At 46.4% G+C, this 16,557-nt stretch overlaps 1 protein-coding gene across 5 annotated transcripts in view; it reads left to right on the top strand.

Annotated features, from left to right (window-relative positions):
* Positions 1-16,557, top strand: part of AOPEP (aminopeptidase O (putative)) — a 356,743-nt gene that overhangs the window by 250,184 nt on the left and 90,002 nt on the right. For all 5 annotated transcript variants that reach the window (XM_080670042.1, XM_080670039.1, XM_080670043.1 and 2 more), the window contains exon 10: positions 1,646-1,706. In XM_080670042.1, coding sequence (XP_080526168.1) covers positions 1,646-1,706 — 61 coding nt within the window. The remainder of the gene's footprint in view (positions 1-1,645; positions 1,707-16,557) is intronic.

Here is a 16,557-nt window from a genome sequence, read left to right as displayed (position 1 = left end):
CCCCTACGTCCCTCCCATGCATGTGGACATACTCACACAGGTGCATGGCTGCACACATGCACACAAACACATGAGTGTGCTACACAAAGGCACATGCATGCATACACACAAGCACATGAGAGTTCACACATGTCCACACTCTCCCAGCTTACGGAGTGGACTTGGCCATTCACACTGAGATTGATGCTGATAAATGAGAACAAGGAAGTGGGGAAAGGCCCAGGGATGGCGCCCCTGGCTTTCTTACGGAGGCGTGTTCAGGAGCACCACACCAGCAGGCTCTGAAAGTCGCCATCTTCCCCATCCCTGGACTGTTGTCCCACAGATGGGCATCATCTTGAAAATGAATCCAAAGCACTTTCTCTATATGCTCTCCTCCCCTCTGTCACCTCTGTCAGGGCCTCTTCCTTTGCCCTGGCCAGGAGAGACAAAATGGACGAGTGACATGCCTCTCTCTGGGGAAGAAGAGGAAGGGAAAGTACTGGCCAGCCCCTCCTTCCCCAACCCGCCCCCCCCATTCACCCAGGCCAGCTCCTCTCTCCCTCCCTTCCTTTCCCACTGCGATGCCACACAGCCCATGAGGTGAGGGGCGCACTGGGCCTTCAGCACCCTGACAAATGCAGATAGCACCTATCTTTCCACACAGAGAAAATGTAGCATATAATATAAAAAATTTAAAAAGATACACATCTTAACGACTTGGGAGTATCTTAGTGGGAAAGGTGATTATTGTCTTTAGAAGGAATGGTTTTTATTGCACCAATAGTGAAATGCGTTTTCATTCATTCAAATAAATATCAATAGAGATCCTCTTTTATGCCAAGACCTGTTTTGGCGCTGGGTTTAGGAAGTGAGTGAAATAGGCGTGGACCCTGGTCTCCGAGAGTTCGGTGCAGCGAGGAGCCGGGTAGAAGTCAGTAATCAAATAAACCGATGATACCACAAGTCGCCTCAATGCTGTGGCACAGAGGACAGGCAGCATGTGGCTGGCACACAGCCTGGGCGGGGCTGCAGGCGGCCTCTCTGAGCCGGGACACTGGGCTGCGCAGGAGAGGAATTGCTTAGCCTTCAGGGAGACACAAGCTAAAGTCCATTGACCCTAAATACCAGTATACTGGTTACTTAGCGCATTTAGGGAGAACTCAAGTCAGTAGGCGTGAAACCAAAAGGATTTCAGCTGACTACCAATTGGAGCCTCTCAGGGCTGCTTGCGGCCTAGGCTGAGGCGGCGGAGGGAGCATCTGCACCTTGCTGCGCTCGCAGTGATCGTGCGCTTCCGCTCGTCCTCGCTCATTGTCACTGTGAAGTTCCAGTTTCATGTGGACGCACCCTGGACTGCAAAGCTCAGGTTTCATTTTGCCCCTCTTAGGAAGTGGTCGTGCCTGATGTGTCTGTGAACATGCCCAGTCCCTGCTCTGGCACCCAACCCAGCGTTCCTTAAGGGCAGGAAAGGCCCTAGGCTGGCTGCTCGCGTTCAGGCCCATCCTCCACTGCAGACCACGTGGAGGGTGCGGTGGCGGCTCTTCCTCAGAGAACTGGCTCCTCTGACAGCCATGCTGTCCTGTGCCCGAATATTTGGAAAGACCCTCTGTCCTCCGTGCTCTGTAACTTCTAACCCTTTGCCTCTTGTTTTCTATTTGTAAAGGCTGGGTTTGTCTGTGGAAAGCATCTTCCGAGACTGGCTGGAGTGCCCGGGACTACCACAGGTGAGCCCGCCCGCTTCCCGGAGGGAGGAGAGCAGGGATGTGCTTGCCTGTTAGAAATGGAAAAGAATCCTCACCCCGAGGCGAGGCAGAGGCTCCCCTCCCTGAGTCAGGGAGGCGATGGCCCTCGCCTCTGCCCCTGGTGACACTGTCACGAGGATGCTGCCTGCCCTGGGCGGAGGGGATGGGAGCGCCTGCGACGTGTGATTTTGGGTGCGGTGTGTATTTTGGGTGTGGTGGCGGCGCCGGGGTGGGTTTGCAGCTGGGACTCCAGCTCTGTTCTTTGGATGTGGCCAGTGAGCTGGCCACCCGCAGCTTCCTCTGACCTGCTCCCCATGGCTTCTCCATCACGGTCTCTGCCCCTCCACTTCCTCCTCGAGCTCTGCATCCCAGTGACCGGCAAGATGCATTTCTGTCTTAGACACTGGGACCTGCCCCTATGAACTCCTTACTGTCAACAGGCAGCGCCGGCCTGCACCAGCCCAGGCCTGCTGTCTAGAGCCTGGGCCTGGCGAGTCCCAGGGGGGCATCTGGGTGGGCTGGCCAGAGGCCCCTGCAGGCCTGGAGCTCTCCCAGCCGGCTGCCCACCATGGCACCCCCCTGTACGCTCCGCCCCCGGGTGGAAGTGGACCCCCACAGCGGAGAGAACCCTCCCTGGACCCGTTAGCCCCATTAGCCTGCTCGTTTCTGGTTTCATGGCTGGTATGTGAGCTTCCCTTTGGGAGTGTCTGAATGTCAATGAATGTCTGTGAACCATGAAATTAAGGAGCAGGAGGGGGTGTTCTCCATTACCTTTCCACCCCTCTCCTCACATCTTTGTGCTGCTCCACCACACGGGAATGTCGGAATGTCCGCCATCAGCTGCCAGGAACTCATTCCTAGCAAAGTCGCATTGCCTTGGGCCACCTGTTAAAAGGTTTTTTTTGGCCCAATCCTTCTGGAATCAAAAAGAGATTAAAATCCTGAGTCTTTAAAAGGCGAAACAAAGCAGGGGCGGGTAAGGCAGCACCTGGTCCTGGGAGGGCAGTGCTTTCAGCTCTACTGATTGTAAGGAGCCTCTGATTTCTAAGAAGGTCCCTTCCGAACCAGGTTGCTCGCTGAGGACGAAAAGCTCAGGGAAACAGGGTGAGGCCATCTGATCCTAAAAAGCCAAGCTTGCCCTTGTGTTAGTGGTGGGGGCGAGGGCATCCCCTGAAGCTACTGCCTAGTGTGCCCAGGGCGGCTGTTGCCAGGGTCCTGGACATTCATAGCTGGGAAAAGTTGGCAGTTCAGAGAGCAGACTCCTAAATTTCCCGGATCCAAACAAGTCCGTGGAGGTCAGCAGTTAGTCCCCAGGGAAGAGGCCTTAACCAGGGCCCAGCCTCGGGCTGTTGGGGGGCTGCCCTCCCTCTCAGGAGGCTCCTGATTTCCCCTGAAGAGGCTGAGGCCTGCCACCAGCAGGAGGTTTTGCTTTTCATTAAAAGGGGGAAGGGTACCTGGAGGGAAGAGATTAGCCTCTGAGCCCCAGGTTCCTTCCAAAGGTCTAGGTGCATTAGTGACAGCTTATTGTGTAGACAAGAATCTCTGCTGTCAAAACACAGCCAGGTGCAAGGAGGCCAGCCCAGCTATAAATTGTCTTTAAGACCCAACTGGTATTTCCTTGGGTGCTTAACTGTTCAGTGAAAACAATAGCGTCCGGCAGAAAAGGCCCTGATTTAGTGCACATCTCCCCCTGGTGAATGACCAGACGGCGCCTTTTCATCGCTGCCATTTCGGCCCTCACTTATATGGTTCGTGGTGATGACCTCCCGCCTCCTCCGTAGTTCCTTCTCCTTTCCACTTCGGTGAAAGGCTCTGGCAGGCGGGGCCCTCTGGTTGCAGGAGCTGGGGTGAATGGGACACCTTGTTCTTTGTCTCCATCACTGTGATATAAAGTTACAGGTGTCTGGGCCTGGAACGACAACCGGAGCCCTGAAATCGCTCTGATGCTCTTTGTTCTCATTAAAAATTCCTGTCCCCCAGCAACTGAAGTCACTCGCGACAAAAGAGTCGCGTTCCACTGGTGAAGTTTTCATTCCAAGGGTTACAGTGGCTTTTTGTCTTCCTCAGGAAGGTGTGCCTTATGGTTGGCCTTGATTTTCCTTTTGGGCCACATTGAATGGAAATCATTTTTAAAATGTGGAAATAGCTTCACCAGCAATAAAAGTAAGCATGAGCCCCAAAGAAGTAAAAGCAATTGGATCCACACCTCCTTAAAGAACACCCAACCCCATAACCTTTGGGTTTGCAAACAGATTAAAATTGATTCTACCATTGGTATTACAGATTATTTCCTTTCATGGCTTTTTTTCCCCTGATTATAGAAGTATTACATATGTATTTTGGAATATAAAGAAGTTTGTAATAAAATAAAAATGACCCAGAGATAGTTTTTAAAATTAATCCTTTCAGTCCTTTTCCAAGATGAATATGTAGTTTACTCTTTGTCTCCCTTTTTAAAAATAAAAATAATATTTCCTCTGTAGCAAGTTCAAGCAGGAGCAAAATACACAGCGTCAAAGGCCTAGCCCTTCAGTCGCACCCACCAGAGGAATCTATGCTGATCACAGTTCACATCTTCCTGCCACACGTGTCTGTGTCCGGGCTGTACAGCATGGAGGTGCATATTCTTTTAAAATAAAATTGGAAGTTTTCACTTAAAAAGACACCTGAAGCAAGTGGTGTAGGGAAAACTGGACATGTATCTGTTCAGTTTTGTACCACATTCTTTTACCACATACAAAAATAAACTCATTTAAATCAGTTTAAATGTAAGGAGATTTAAATGTAAGACCAGAAACCATAAAACTCCCAGAAGAAAAAATAGGCAGTGAATTCTTCAACATTATTTCTGGCAATAACTTTTGGGGTACTGATCTTTGGGCAAGGGTAACAAAAGAAAATAATAAACAAATGGGACTACATCAAACTAAAGAGTTTTTGCACAGCAAAGGAAACCATCAACAAAATGTAAAAACAACCCACTGAATGGGAGAAGATATTTGCCAATGATACTTCCGGTAAGGGGTTAATATCCAAAATATATGAGGAATTTATACAACTTAACACTAATAAAAGCCCAGTCCAATTAAAAAATGGGCAGAGGACCTGAATAAACACTTCTCCAAAGAGGACATACAGATGGCCATCAGACAAATGAAAAGATGCTCACTGTCACTAATCATGAAGGAAATGCTAATTAAAACCACAATGAGGTATCACCTCACACCTGTCAGAGTGGCTGTCATCAATAAATCAACAAATAGCAAGTGCTGGGAGAATGTGGAGAAAAAAGGGAACCCTCATGCACTGTTGATGGATTGTAAATTGTTGCAGCCTCTGTAGAAAGCAGTATGGAAGTTCCTCAAACTATTAAAAATAAAGCCGCCATTTGATATAGCAATTCCACTTTTGGATATTATCCAAAGAAAACGTAAACACTAATTTTAAAAGATTAAAAAAAAAACCTCTTTGTCCATCGCAACATTATTTACAATAGCCCAGATATGGCAGCAACCTAAGTGTCCATCAATAGATAAAAATATGGTGTATAGCCCTAACCCGTTTGGCTCAGTGGATAGAGCGTCGGTCTGTGGACTGAAGGGTCCCAGGTTCGATTCCGGTCAAGGGCATGTACCTTGGTTGCGGGCACATTCCCAGTAAGGGGGTGTGTAGGAGGCAGCTGATCGATGTTTCTCTCTCATCGATGTTTCTAACTTTCTATCCCTCTCCCTTCCTCTCTGTAAAAAATCAATAAAATATATATTTTTTTAAAAAGATATGGTGTATATGCAATGGAATATTAACTCAGCCATAAAATAGAATGAAGTCTTGCCATTTTTGACAACATGGATGGACATAGAGGGTATTGTGCTATAAAATAAGTCAGAAAGACAAATGCCACATGATTTCACTTATATGTGGAATCTAAAAAAACAAAACAAATGAATAAACAAATAAAACAGAAACAGACTCACAGAGAACTGATGGTTGCCAAGGGGAACGGGGGGAGGGTTTTTAGAAAATGGACCATAGGTCAGTTGTGTGACCTTAAAAAAGAGCAATTATTAGATTTTTAAAATATAACAGAAAAAAATCAATTTCCTATACTTGTGTTGTCATAATTATTTTACAAGATATTAGATTTTATTCCATTGTACTCTGGGTTGTGATGAGCATTGTGTTTGTCTGATTACCCAGAATGCTAACTAGCTGAAGAATAAAACTATCTTCCATACCTTGCCCATTTTAGAAGCGGGAAGTTATAGATTACTTTACTTTGTATTTAAAAAAAAGAGGATTCTCACATTTAATATTCTACAGTAAATAATCATCTACGAAAGCATACCTTAGAGGAACATAAAGAACATTAGGAGGTGAACGTTTGTGTGTTGTGAGGTTTCCATTACGGTTAATGGGGTTTGATACTGAGTCCCTGTGCTTCACCAGCCCTGCTCTGTGCTCCTAAGGGCTAGATGTAAACGTGGGGTGGTTTGCCTTACCCCAGTGGTCGGCAAACTCATTAGTCAACAGAACCAAATATCAACAGTACAACAATTGAAATTTCTTTTGAGAGCCAAATTTTTTAAACTTAAACTTCTTCTAATGCCACTTCTTCAAAATAGACTCGCCCAGGCCGTGGTATTTTGTGGAAGAGCCACACTCAAGGGGCCAAAGAGCCACAATTGGCTCGCGAGCCTCAGTTTGCCGACCACTGCCCTAGCCGGTTTGGCCCAGTGGATAAAACATAGGCCTGCAGACTGAAAGGTCCCGGGTTCGATTCCTGGTCAAGGGAACATGCCCAGGGTTGCGGGCTCGACCCCCAGTAGGGGGCGTACAGGCAGCCAATCAATGATTCTCTCTCATCATTGATGCTTCTCTCTCTCCCTCTCTCTTCCTCTCTGAAATAAAAATATATATATATTTAAAAAACAGAACTGGGGTGGTTCAGGAACTTCCTAAGATTTTAGAATTAGAGCTTTTCTTGAAAAATAAATGAAAGCATAACACAAAGTAAATATCTTAAGTAGTTTCCCATATTCCTCAATACAATTCAAGAGCAATAATTTTTAAAGTTGTAAAGCTTTCTAATAAATAGTAATAATTTAATTTACTCACACCTGCCTGCCTCCCCCCCCCCACGTTTCTAAGAAAGTTGCCCATTCTGCTAAATTGACAGTTCTATAAATAGATTTTTATTTCTTTTTATCTCTGCCAAAGGTCTCCACCACTCCAACCCACATATGTGTATATTCCAATCTTCCTTTAGAAGTTTTACATGTGAATACATTAGGAATAACTTTGCCCATCCAGCCTTTCTTCTGCACTTTGTATTTTTACTGCTCCAGAGCTCTCCGACACCCCCTTTCTTTGATTCCCTGCCCACATCCTGATCATCTTATGTGCATATTTATTCATTTTCTGATGGTCTTTCCTGGCGCCTCACCCAGTTTTTCATATTTTGCTCTGACTAGTGCTGGAGCTAATTGGTCTTTTAGCTGCCACGCTGTCCCCCACCATCATGATCCATGGCAATGTAAGCGAGTCTCCCCAACAGCTCAGACCTGTCCTCACCAGAAGTCTGTTCCTCGTGAGCTATGCCTGTGAACATGCCCGTTGGCCCGCTATTTCAGGCAGTCAGTAGAAATGCCCCAAGGTACCCTTTCACACTCCATTCGCTACCTCCTAAGCATATGCCCAACCATAATTACCAGTCAACAGGTATTTGTGAGCTTCCACACCAGCCTTCCTTTGTACGTGACTTTTTCTCTCCTTGGAATGAATGCTTTCCTTTCTCTGCATTTAGCAAGTTAATATCCTGTTTTATATTGTTGCAATTTGTATATGTGTCTCATACATCCCATCCCTCACCCTCAGAAACAAGGGTGAGGGATGGGATGTATGTGTCCAATTCATTCTCGTCTTACCTGCTGTGATGTACAGGGCTGATGCTCAGACTCACTGTTCTACATGGCAGCCACTAAGCCACATGTGGTTATTAAGCACTTGAAAACTATCTAGTGCACCGGGAGAGTTGAATTTTTAACTTAATTTAATCTCAATCTACATTAAAATCTAGTAATCCAGTTATTATTTGGAGTAATGTAGGTATGTGAATGAAATCCACTTTTTCAGCTGTAAATTTCATGAAATCAAATACAGACCAAGCATTTCTGATTAAAATTTAGCATCCAAATTGAGGTGAACTGTGAGAACACATCCGATTTAGAAGACTTAATACCAAAAAAAAAAAGAAGGTAATATATCTCATTAATCATTTTTAAATTATTGCTTACATCATAATATTTTGGACACATCATAAACCCAATGTTTATATGCCCAATAAACCATATCATTAAAATTAATTTTAGCTGCTATACCTTACTTTTTAAACATGGCAGCTAGGAAATTTTAAATGACAAATGTGGCTGGCATATGTTCCTACTGGGCAGTGCTGCTCTAAGGCTAGTAGTTGAATTAAAACCTGAGTGCATAATGCCTTAGAATCACCACCGAATGGGCATCATTGAAAGCACTTGTATTTTTTTCAAATCTATGGAGAAAGAGAGCTGGCCATTCCATAGCCGCCCTGCCCTCTCTGCTGGCTCCGTGGAGGGGCAGGCTCGGCCCCACAGACACCCAGAGCAGCATGTTTCATCGCCAGCCGCACTTGGGCTCTTCAACTCCCAGGCAGCCTGTGTCCTGAGGTACTGACAGGTGGCACTCTGGTGCCTGTGACCCTCACAGCACTTGTGTGTCTTCTTTCTACTCTGGGGAAAGTGCTCAGCAGCCATTAGAAGGCAAAATCACTGGCAGCAGTGGCAGGGAGAAGCACAGATAAACCGGGTACCGGCCAGTCACAGTATCCTGGAAATAACTCCAGCTCCCAGACTTGCTCCTGATCGGAACGTAGAACAGCAGGTGACCGTGTCGTCTGGAAAATGCCACTTCTTTCCAAGCTGACACCTTCAAGTGGCCAAAGGCCACACAAGCAAATGATGGAAAACTTTTTAGTCTGTTAGGGGAAATGCTGTAGTCGCACAGTTTAGGAAACTTGATATGATGTAAGACGTTCTCTCACTGGAGCTCTTAGCACCGAGAAGGCATCTTTTAGCACAGGTTAGGTACTATTAGCAACATGATTCTAAGGCCCAATAGGATCCTCAGTCTCAGCGGTGCCTATAGAAATTCTACATCTAATGGTCATTCAAGAAAATGGAGACTACGTATTTTGAAAATTCCTGAGAAATTATATTTGTCAAATTATATGTGCTATGAGATCCTTGGTTCTTTTATATCAGTAAACGCAGTTGCCATAGTGTGCTGTGTTTTGGGGCCCTAATAATCTGGCTGTTCTATTTGTGCATGGTTGGACTCACTCTCTATGTGACTGAACACTTTGTCAGACGTCCTTAGAGGTACAACACCAGGCCTCTGGCCTCACTGGGGGCGAGGCCTGCCATGGCGAGGAGCTGCCACAATCACTCGCCGTCACAGTCACTCGCCGTCTCTGCCAGCACCTGCCTTCCCCACTGACTTCTCAGTGGGATGCACTGCCGGGCAGTCACGAGAGACAGGGTGCATCCTCGCAGAGAGAAGTTGGTACTGAAGGTCTGTGCTGGGCTTCTTGTTCAACACTGTCCAGACAGCTGGCCTCTCACAGCACAAGGCCCATGATGAAACAGGAGATGCTTTCCTGTGATGCCCTCTCTCTCTCCCTTCCAAAACCTGATTCCAGAAAGAACTGGAACCTCGCTCACAGGAGTCTGAGACTAGACTCCAGTGCACCATGAGCATGACAGTGTTTCCTCTCCTCGAGGTGGTCTTTGTACCTGTGGAGAGAAACCCAATATTTGCTTGGCTTGGTGGATTCAGGATAAACCTGTTGCTCTTCTTTGAACAGAAGGAAAAGGAAGCTGGAACCACTAGTTTTGAAGTCTGTTTGGCTCAGTCCAGCTGATGGAGGTGGATGATAGTGGCCTGTGCACATATGGGTTTAATGAGGAGTTAAGGCTGGGTGCTTTCTAGAAGCATAGCTCGGCAGGCTGGACGCAAGGCCACAGGCCACCTGGCCAGCTCTGCCCAGCCCTGTTCACCAGAATCATCCAGGAAGCTGTTTAAACTACCAGCCTGGACTCAGCCCACACCTGCTGAATAAGGGCCCCTAAGGAGGCTCTGACCCATAGATAGAATCTAAAATTACTTTATCTAAACTTAGTCACTTAGAGAGTGAGTCCAACCATGGACAAATATAACAGCCAGGTTATTAGAGTCCCAAAAGCACAGCACATTATGGCAACTGTGTTTACTGATATAAAAGAACCAAGGATCTCATAGCACATATAATTTGACAAATACAATTTCTCAGGTATTCTATCTAAAATCATATTCTGGAATATATTCTGTCAAAGGAAGTTTCCCTCATTTCTGAGTACAATCTAAATAAACTCTTAGAATTCTTCAGTTTTATATTCTTCCTGAGAAATCCATAGGTTTGGCTTTATGACTTGGTTTATAGGTTCAACCAATATGCCAAGCATTGTGTTGGGCAGTGGGCATACAAAGTGCTGCCCGTGAGCTCACAGCCTGTGGGGGTGTCTATAAATCAACCTCTGTCACAGGCGCACGCAAGGGCCTCGGCCTTGAGTTGGGACCTGGAGGCACGCAGAGCTCGACTCCCTGTATTTGCCGTGCTCAGCGGGGCTGAGAATGAGTGCGTTAGAACAGCCGCTTGCAGGCGGGGCCTGGCTGCACTCACTGGTCACAAGTCGGCCAGCTCGTTGTGCAAGGAAAGCAGCATGATTGTCCTCAAGGTTCAAAGTCCGTGGCCAAGTTTGACACATGGGCCTTACCCGTGACTGAGGCATTTTGTGTTTTTAGCAGGGTTGCTTTTAATCCAAATCAACTTGGTCCCATCCTTGCCTTAGGTTTTACAAGAACCAGGAAGAGATAATAAATAATACAGCAGAGAGCCCTGAGCAGTGATGAGTTTAATCTAATTAGTGCCTGTTTGTTGTTTGTTCTCTATTGGACAAAAGTGTGCTTTGTGTGTACAGTAGTGTGACACCCCCCCACCCCCCTGCTTTCCAGGACTCTTCGTGAGTATGTGCCATGGGTATACATGCCCCTCTTGCATTTAGGTATTTCTAATGGTAGCCCTGTCTATCCGACTGAACGCTCTGCATAGGAAATACTGGCCTTTCTTTCATGGAAGGGGCTGGTGTATTTTTTGGTGAGAATGAATGTGAGCGTGTGCAGAGATGAGTGTAGGTCTTTGCCTTCGGAAAAATACAGCTGTTCCTCTCTCAAGATGGAAACAAATGAGACAATACATACCAGGTCACCAAAACAACAAAGGAGAAGAGAATTGGTTGAGCAAAAAAGTGTCTATGTACCTTCTAAAGCATGTAAGGGGTGTTTCCTGTATCTTCCTCTTTGCTTTCCAAAGCAAATCCTAACTGAAGGTGGCCAGCCAGGTCAAGGTGAGTCGGTGATTGTCAAGCTGCCCAAGTCCAAATGTGTGGTTCACAGTTCATGGCACACTCCGTGTGTGACAGTTGTCCACAGTTTATTGGTGCTCGGTCATGTGTGTGTCCAGCGCATGTCCAGAAGACCCCATCTTTCCAGGCCAGTCCTCGGGCTGGGCCTTCAGGAGTTCCACGGCCACTGTCGCATTCTAAGTGGGATCCACACAGTTGGCTACGTAAAATGCAAGGCTGCATTATTTTGAGGTGACCGAGCAGGAATGGAGGCTGGTGAGGAGGAGAGCCGACTGTCGCAGCCCCTGAACTGTTCTCCCGAGCACACTGCAGGGAGTGGTGCTCCAAGCTTTGATACAGCAGATGCAGCTTTGCAGGCACCCCCCCAGCCCTGAGCGCTGTAGCTAGGGGAGCCACTTGCCTTCTCTGAGGCCTCACTGCTTCTTTGGGGAGTGAGGGCAGCTGGCCTGGGGAGGCCGGAGTTGCTTTGCGCCTCGTCACTGATTCTGTGTCTGGTGCCTTGCTGAGCCTCTGAGTGGAGGAGAGTCAGGATTGGATTGTCCTGTGTCTCCCTTTCCTCCCTGGGAACCGCTAAATGGCCTTAGACTGGAAACTTGCCCTTGGCTTGGAGTGGTATGGGGAGTCCTTCCGTGTCGTCCCGAGTGCTGTTTACCAATGTACACTGCGGGAACCCCGTTGGGGCACTTCCTCTCTCTCACTGCAGAGTTGCTATTTGAAAGATTATTGGAGAAACCTCAAGTAATTATCAATCTGCAAAAGCATCTGTGCTGGTTGGTCAGTGAAGAAGAGGCACTTGCTTGTAATTCAGATCAATTATTCACAGATGATAAACCTGTTGGACTAGTAGGAGATGAAAAATATTTTCTAGGGTTTTATTTTATTTTTATTTTTAAAATTTATCTTTATTGTAGGTATTACAGATGTCTCCCCCCTCCCCTTTTTTCCCCATTGACCCCTTCGTCCCTGCACCTGCCCCTCCCAAGCCTTCGCCACTATTGCCTGTGTCCACAGGCTATGCATATATGCATATAAATTCCCCGTTAATCTCTCCCCCCTATCCCTCCACCCCCACCTTCCCTCCGAGATTCCACGATCTTCATGGTTCTATGGCTCTGGATCTATTTTGTTCATCAGTTTATTTTGTTCATTAGATTCCACATAGAAGGAGTGAGATCATATAATACTTATCTTTCTCTGACTGGCTTATTTTGCTTAGCACAATACTCTCCAGGTCCCTCCATGCTGTTGCAAATTGTAAGAGTTCCTTCTTTCTTACCACTGCGTAGTATTCCAGTGTGTAAATGTACCGCAGCTTTTTAATATCTTGAAATTCCTGCAAGTCAGTAAGAACTGCAGGTGACATTTCCCATGGACAGTGGCAACTATTATTTCTAGGATACAGTTGGAGACATAAAATAAGTACTCACTCGTTTATGTCTGTTGTCTGAAAGACCTGGGGGAAAAGCCCAGTGGCCTTTTGAAGGAAGGAAAATCATTGGGGCCAAATGCTCCAGGAGCAGTTTTTCTATGCTGTTTTTATATTTAAATATTTAGAGTATTTGCCACTTTAAAAAAATAAAAACAAGCAGAGCCAGTCGTGAAATGTTTAGGAGAAATCGCTCGGGTGGGCGCAGCATAGCTTGCAGCAGGATGGTGCCGTGTTCCTCATATTGAGAAAGCAGAACCTATTTGGGGTGAAGCAGAACAAGAAATGATCAAAGCCAGATGCTTTCCTAAAATTGTATTTTCAGTGCATTTATATGTCTGTTACAAAGTGTGCTACATGCTAAAAATATTTTCCTTTGTAGGTCAAAGGAAATTTCAGACCGCATTGAGGGCTGCATAGATCAGATGGTTTTTCTTAAGAGCATTAAGGGCATCCTGGTTGTCATTATCCCCGGCTTTCCAATATGACATTATTTATGCCCAAAAAGCTTCACAATTCAATTCTTTAATTTCAGCCACTTTATTGGCTTGAAAATACACGGAAGAGAGGACAGAGTCAATACGTCAGAGCTGGGGACTAAGACTCCAGGGCGACAAGTGATAATGGGATTGGACTGGAGGGAGCGGCCTCACCCCCAGCCAGTTCCCGGAGGCAGAGGTGTGGCCCCAGGTCTCAGGCCTCGCTCCAGGGTGCGTCTCCTCCTCTCTGCCCTGGCTCCTCTCTCCTCCCTGTGTGCCTTGGCTTTTCATCCTCTGTGCAGCCAAGCAAAGATGTGTTCTCTTTAAGACTCTTCTTGTTCGCATTTATTACAAAGTGGGCTTCTTCGGAGTTCTCAATGGGTCTCTCCTCCTCAAACTGTATTTTTCATCCTTGAGGTTGATTTTGTAATTGAGTGATGTCTGCCTGGATTGGGCATAAATGCTTCTAACAAATTAAGCTGTAAACGGGTCAATCCAAGAATGTTTAGGTCGTGTAACTCTCTATTAAATTATATGTTCATTCAATTCTTCCATTTCCCCTCTTCCCCCCAATATACCAGATATACTGTTTTACATATTAGGACATCCAAAATGAAAGAAAGGCTATCGCTTTATTGAGTAGGGTCTATGCTAAGTTCATTGAACATAATAGTTATTTACTTCTAGTCATTATACCCATTTTATAATTATCATTATACCCATTTTATAGATGAGGAAGGTAGACATTATCATTATACCCATTTTATAGATGAGGAAACAAATCTAACTTAAAAGCCCACGTTATTAATTCTTACATTGATTTTAATTGCATTGTAGCTACAGTTAGGGTTTTAAGTGTGTTTGCATCTTGCACCTGGTCATGCTGGTGCCTCAGAGAATGATGCCGAAATGCTCAGTTCCATTTTATGATCCCTTTGTAACAACAGCGGGCTTATTTTGAGTGCATGGGACCAGAGAGAGAGTGATGGCCTCTGATCAGGCAGACCAGAGAGAGACCCTGCTTCCTCATGCCCACCCATCCTTTGGGAAGGGACAGCCACTTGTTTGCAGTGGCTCAGACATGCCATGTCTCTGCAGGTGCCACCCGATGGCATCACATCTGTGTGGTGGCCCGGCAAGGCTCTTTATTACAATGTCACACATCAGTAACTTGAGACCTTTGAAAGATTATTCAGGTTCCGAATACCAGAAAGCCTTTTGTTTCAGAATGAGCATTTACTGGCCTACATGCGCCTCTGGCTTCATGTGCCATCTCATTTCATCCTCACAGATAGCATTCTCTCCATTTCACAGGATCAGAGAGATGTGTGACATGCCAAAGTCACACAGCTTTTCGGTGGCAGGGAAGGAGGGTACCAAGGTCTGAGTTCTCATCACACATGGCTTTGTGCAGAAACGGGTCAAACACATTCTTGGGGCAGCACTTAAAAAGACAGCAGCATATTTGTTTGTACATTGGCATGATTTTCAATGCCCTTGAACCTCAGAGAGTAAGGTAGTGAAATAAATGCTCAAAGAGCAGGTGAACCTAACACAGACCACAGTATTTACACTATAAATTGAAATCCATAATCTCAGGATTCTGCTTTGAGACCGTTGAGAATCACAGGGTTAGGGTGCTCACAGTACAAGTAGTCTTCACCCCTTTTTTCATGAACCAAGAAGTCAGAAAAGACCAGGTGATTGTTAGGTTTTAAGAGAGTCTAATATACCTAATGTTGATATGAATATAAGATAACTGGGTGGATTCTTAAATTCTGCATATTTAGGAGGTGTTTAGGGTGAGTCTAATAAAGCTCTAATGTCCTTTGTGCTTCTTTTCCATCTCTCACACGACTGAGCATAAAAGTGGTGTTGTGTGCAGAATGGCTGGGCTTATCCCTAGAAGAAAGGAGTTATGTTTGGTATCTAAAGAACAGTAAGAGTTTGCTGCTTGGCTGATCAATGCTGGATCAAGTTCACATTCCCCACTCCTACTCTCCCACCTACACACGCGGGGGGTGGAAGCAGGGCCCAGGAAGGAAGGACAGATCCTTGCTTCGCAGAGAGGGAGGGAGACATGAGCGGGCTGTTTTAATATGGACACAGCTGGGCCTGGGCAGCATTCAGTGTGGATTTAATCCCCTGCTGGAAGAGACCTCCTACAAAAGGTAAAGAGATTAGCAGCCAATCAATTGGGCCCTTCCCATTGTTTTCCTGGAACACCTCTTACATGGATCTAAATGTTTGGTGAACAAACATTCTGGAAAACAGCTTTCTCAGATACTGTTTTTATTTGGGACAGCCACCCCACCCCCAACTGTGCTGGATTTTACTTTAGTGTGTGTGTGTGTGTGTGTGTGTGTGTGTGTGATCTTCTGATTAGAGGTAGGATTATTTAGGCTCATTCCTCTTTGTTGCAAATTGTGTCTTCATTGGGTACCTTTGGGAGGCCAGATCACAGGCAACCCAGTCTGAGTGCCAAAATTTTAAAAAATAGACAAGCTAGAAAAAGAACAGTGGTCATGCTGGGGGCCACAGACTCCTGAAGCCCCGCCTCTAAGGGCTCCCGTGTGCACTACTCACAGGACCACACCCACCCCATCTCAGGGCATGACCGAGGGACCTCTCTCCATGGATGTCAGCTTTCCATGCAGTGAAATGTCAATGCAGATGTTTGTGATTTTAAGTAATTAGTAAGTAATATCTTTTGGAAGGCATTTCCAGAGCAGTTGTCCTGTAGCATCAATGTACTGTGTCTTTTCTAAACAAGGAAGTCCATGTGGTTAGAGCAGGGTGCCCAAGACTCAGAGGAAGTTTAACCTGGTGGTGTCCTGCATGGCATGGTAGCTTTTGCACACAGTGAAGGGTCTCTTGCATTGGTACACACTGTCCTCTAATCCTAGCCATCAGCTTCCAAATGCAAAATGTTCCAGGAAATGGGCGGCTGTTGACATTATTAGAACACTAGTGGCCTGGTGCATGAAATTCGTGCACATTAAAAGGGGATTCATTAGAGGAAATATTTTAATATTGCAATTTGCCCTTTCTCTATAATAGAAGTGTCAGAGATGGAAGAAAATTAGTAAAATGTATATGAAAATCTTCCTCCTGTCAGAGTCTGGGGCGCACCATGGGACCCAGAGTCAAGTCCCCGCCCACCCATGTGTGCCTCAAAATCGTGCGAGGCCCAGACCCGGCCACCCCTCCCCCCCCCCCCCCCCCGCCATTGGGCTAGATCCAGACCCTGCCGGTCCCACCCTTGTCAAGCCCCGCCAGATAGGCGGATAGGGGGCGCAGCCTCAGGTCCCCCGTCAAGCCCTGCTAGGAGGGGGGGGGGAGGGGCGCGGCCTCAGGTCCCCCGGCCCGGGGCGAGGGGAGCAGCCTGAGGTCCCCTGGCCCAGCACTGGGGTGGGGGGGAGGTGCACCTT

The sequence above is a fragment of the Plecotus auritus genome (assembly GCF_963455305.1).
Source record: "Plecotus auritus genome assembly, chromosome: 5".
NCBI lineage: Eukaryota > Metazoa > Chordata > Mammalia > Chiroptera > Vespertilionidae > Plecotus > Plecotus auritus.
The sequence above is the reverse complement of the archived record's forward strand: the minus strand, read 5'-3'. Positions and strand labels throughout refer to the sequence as shown.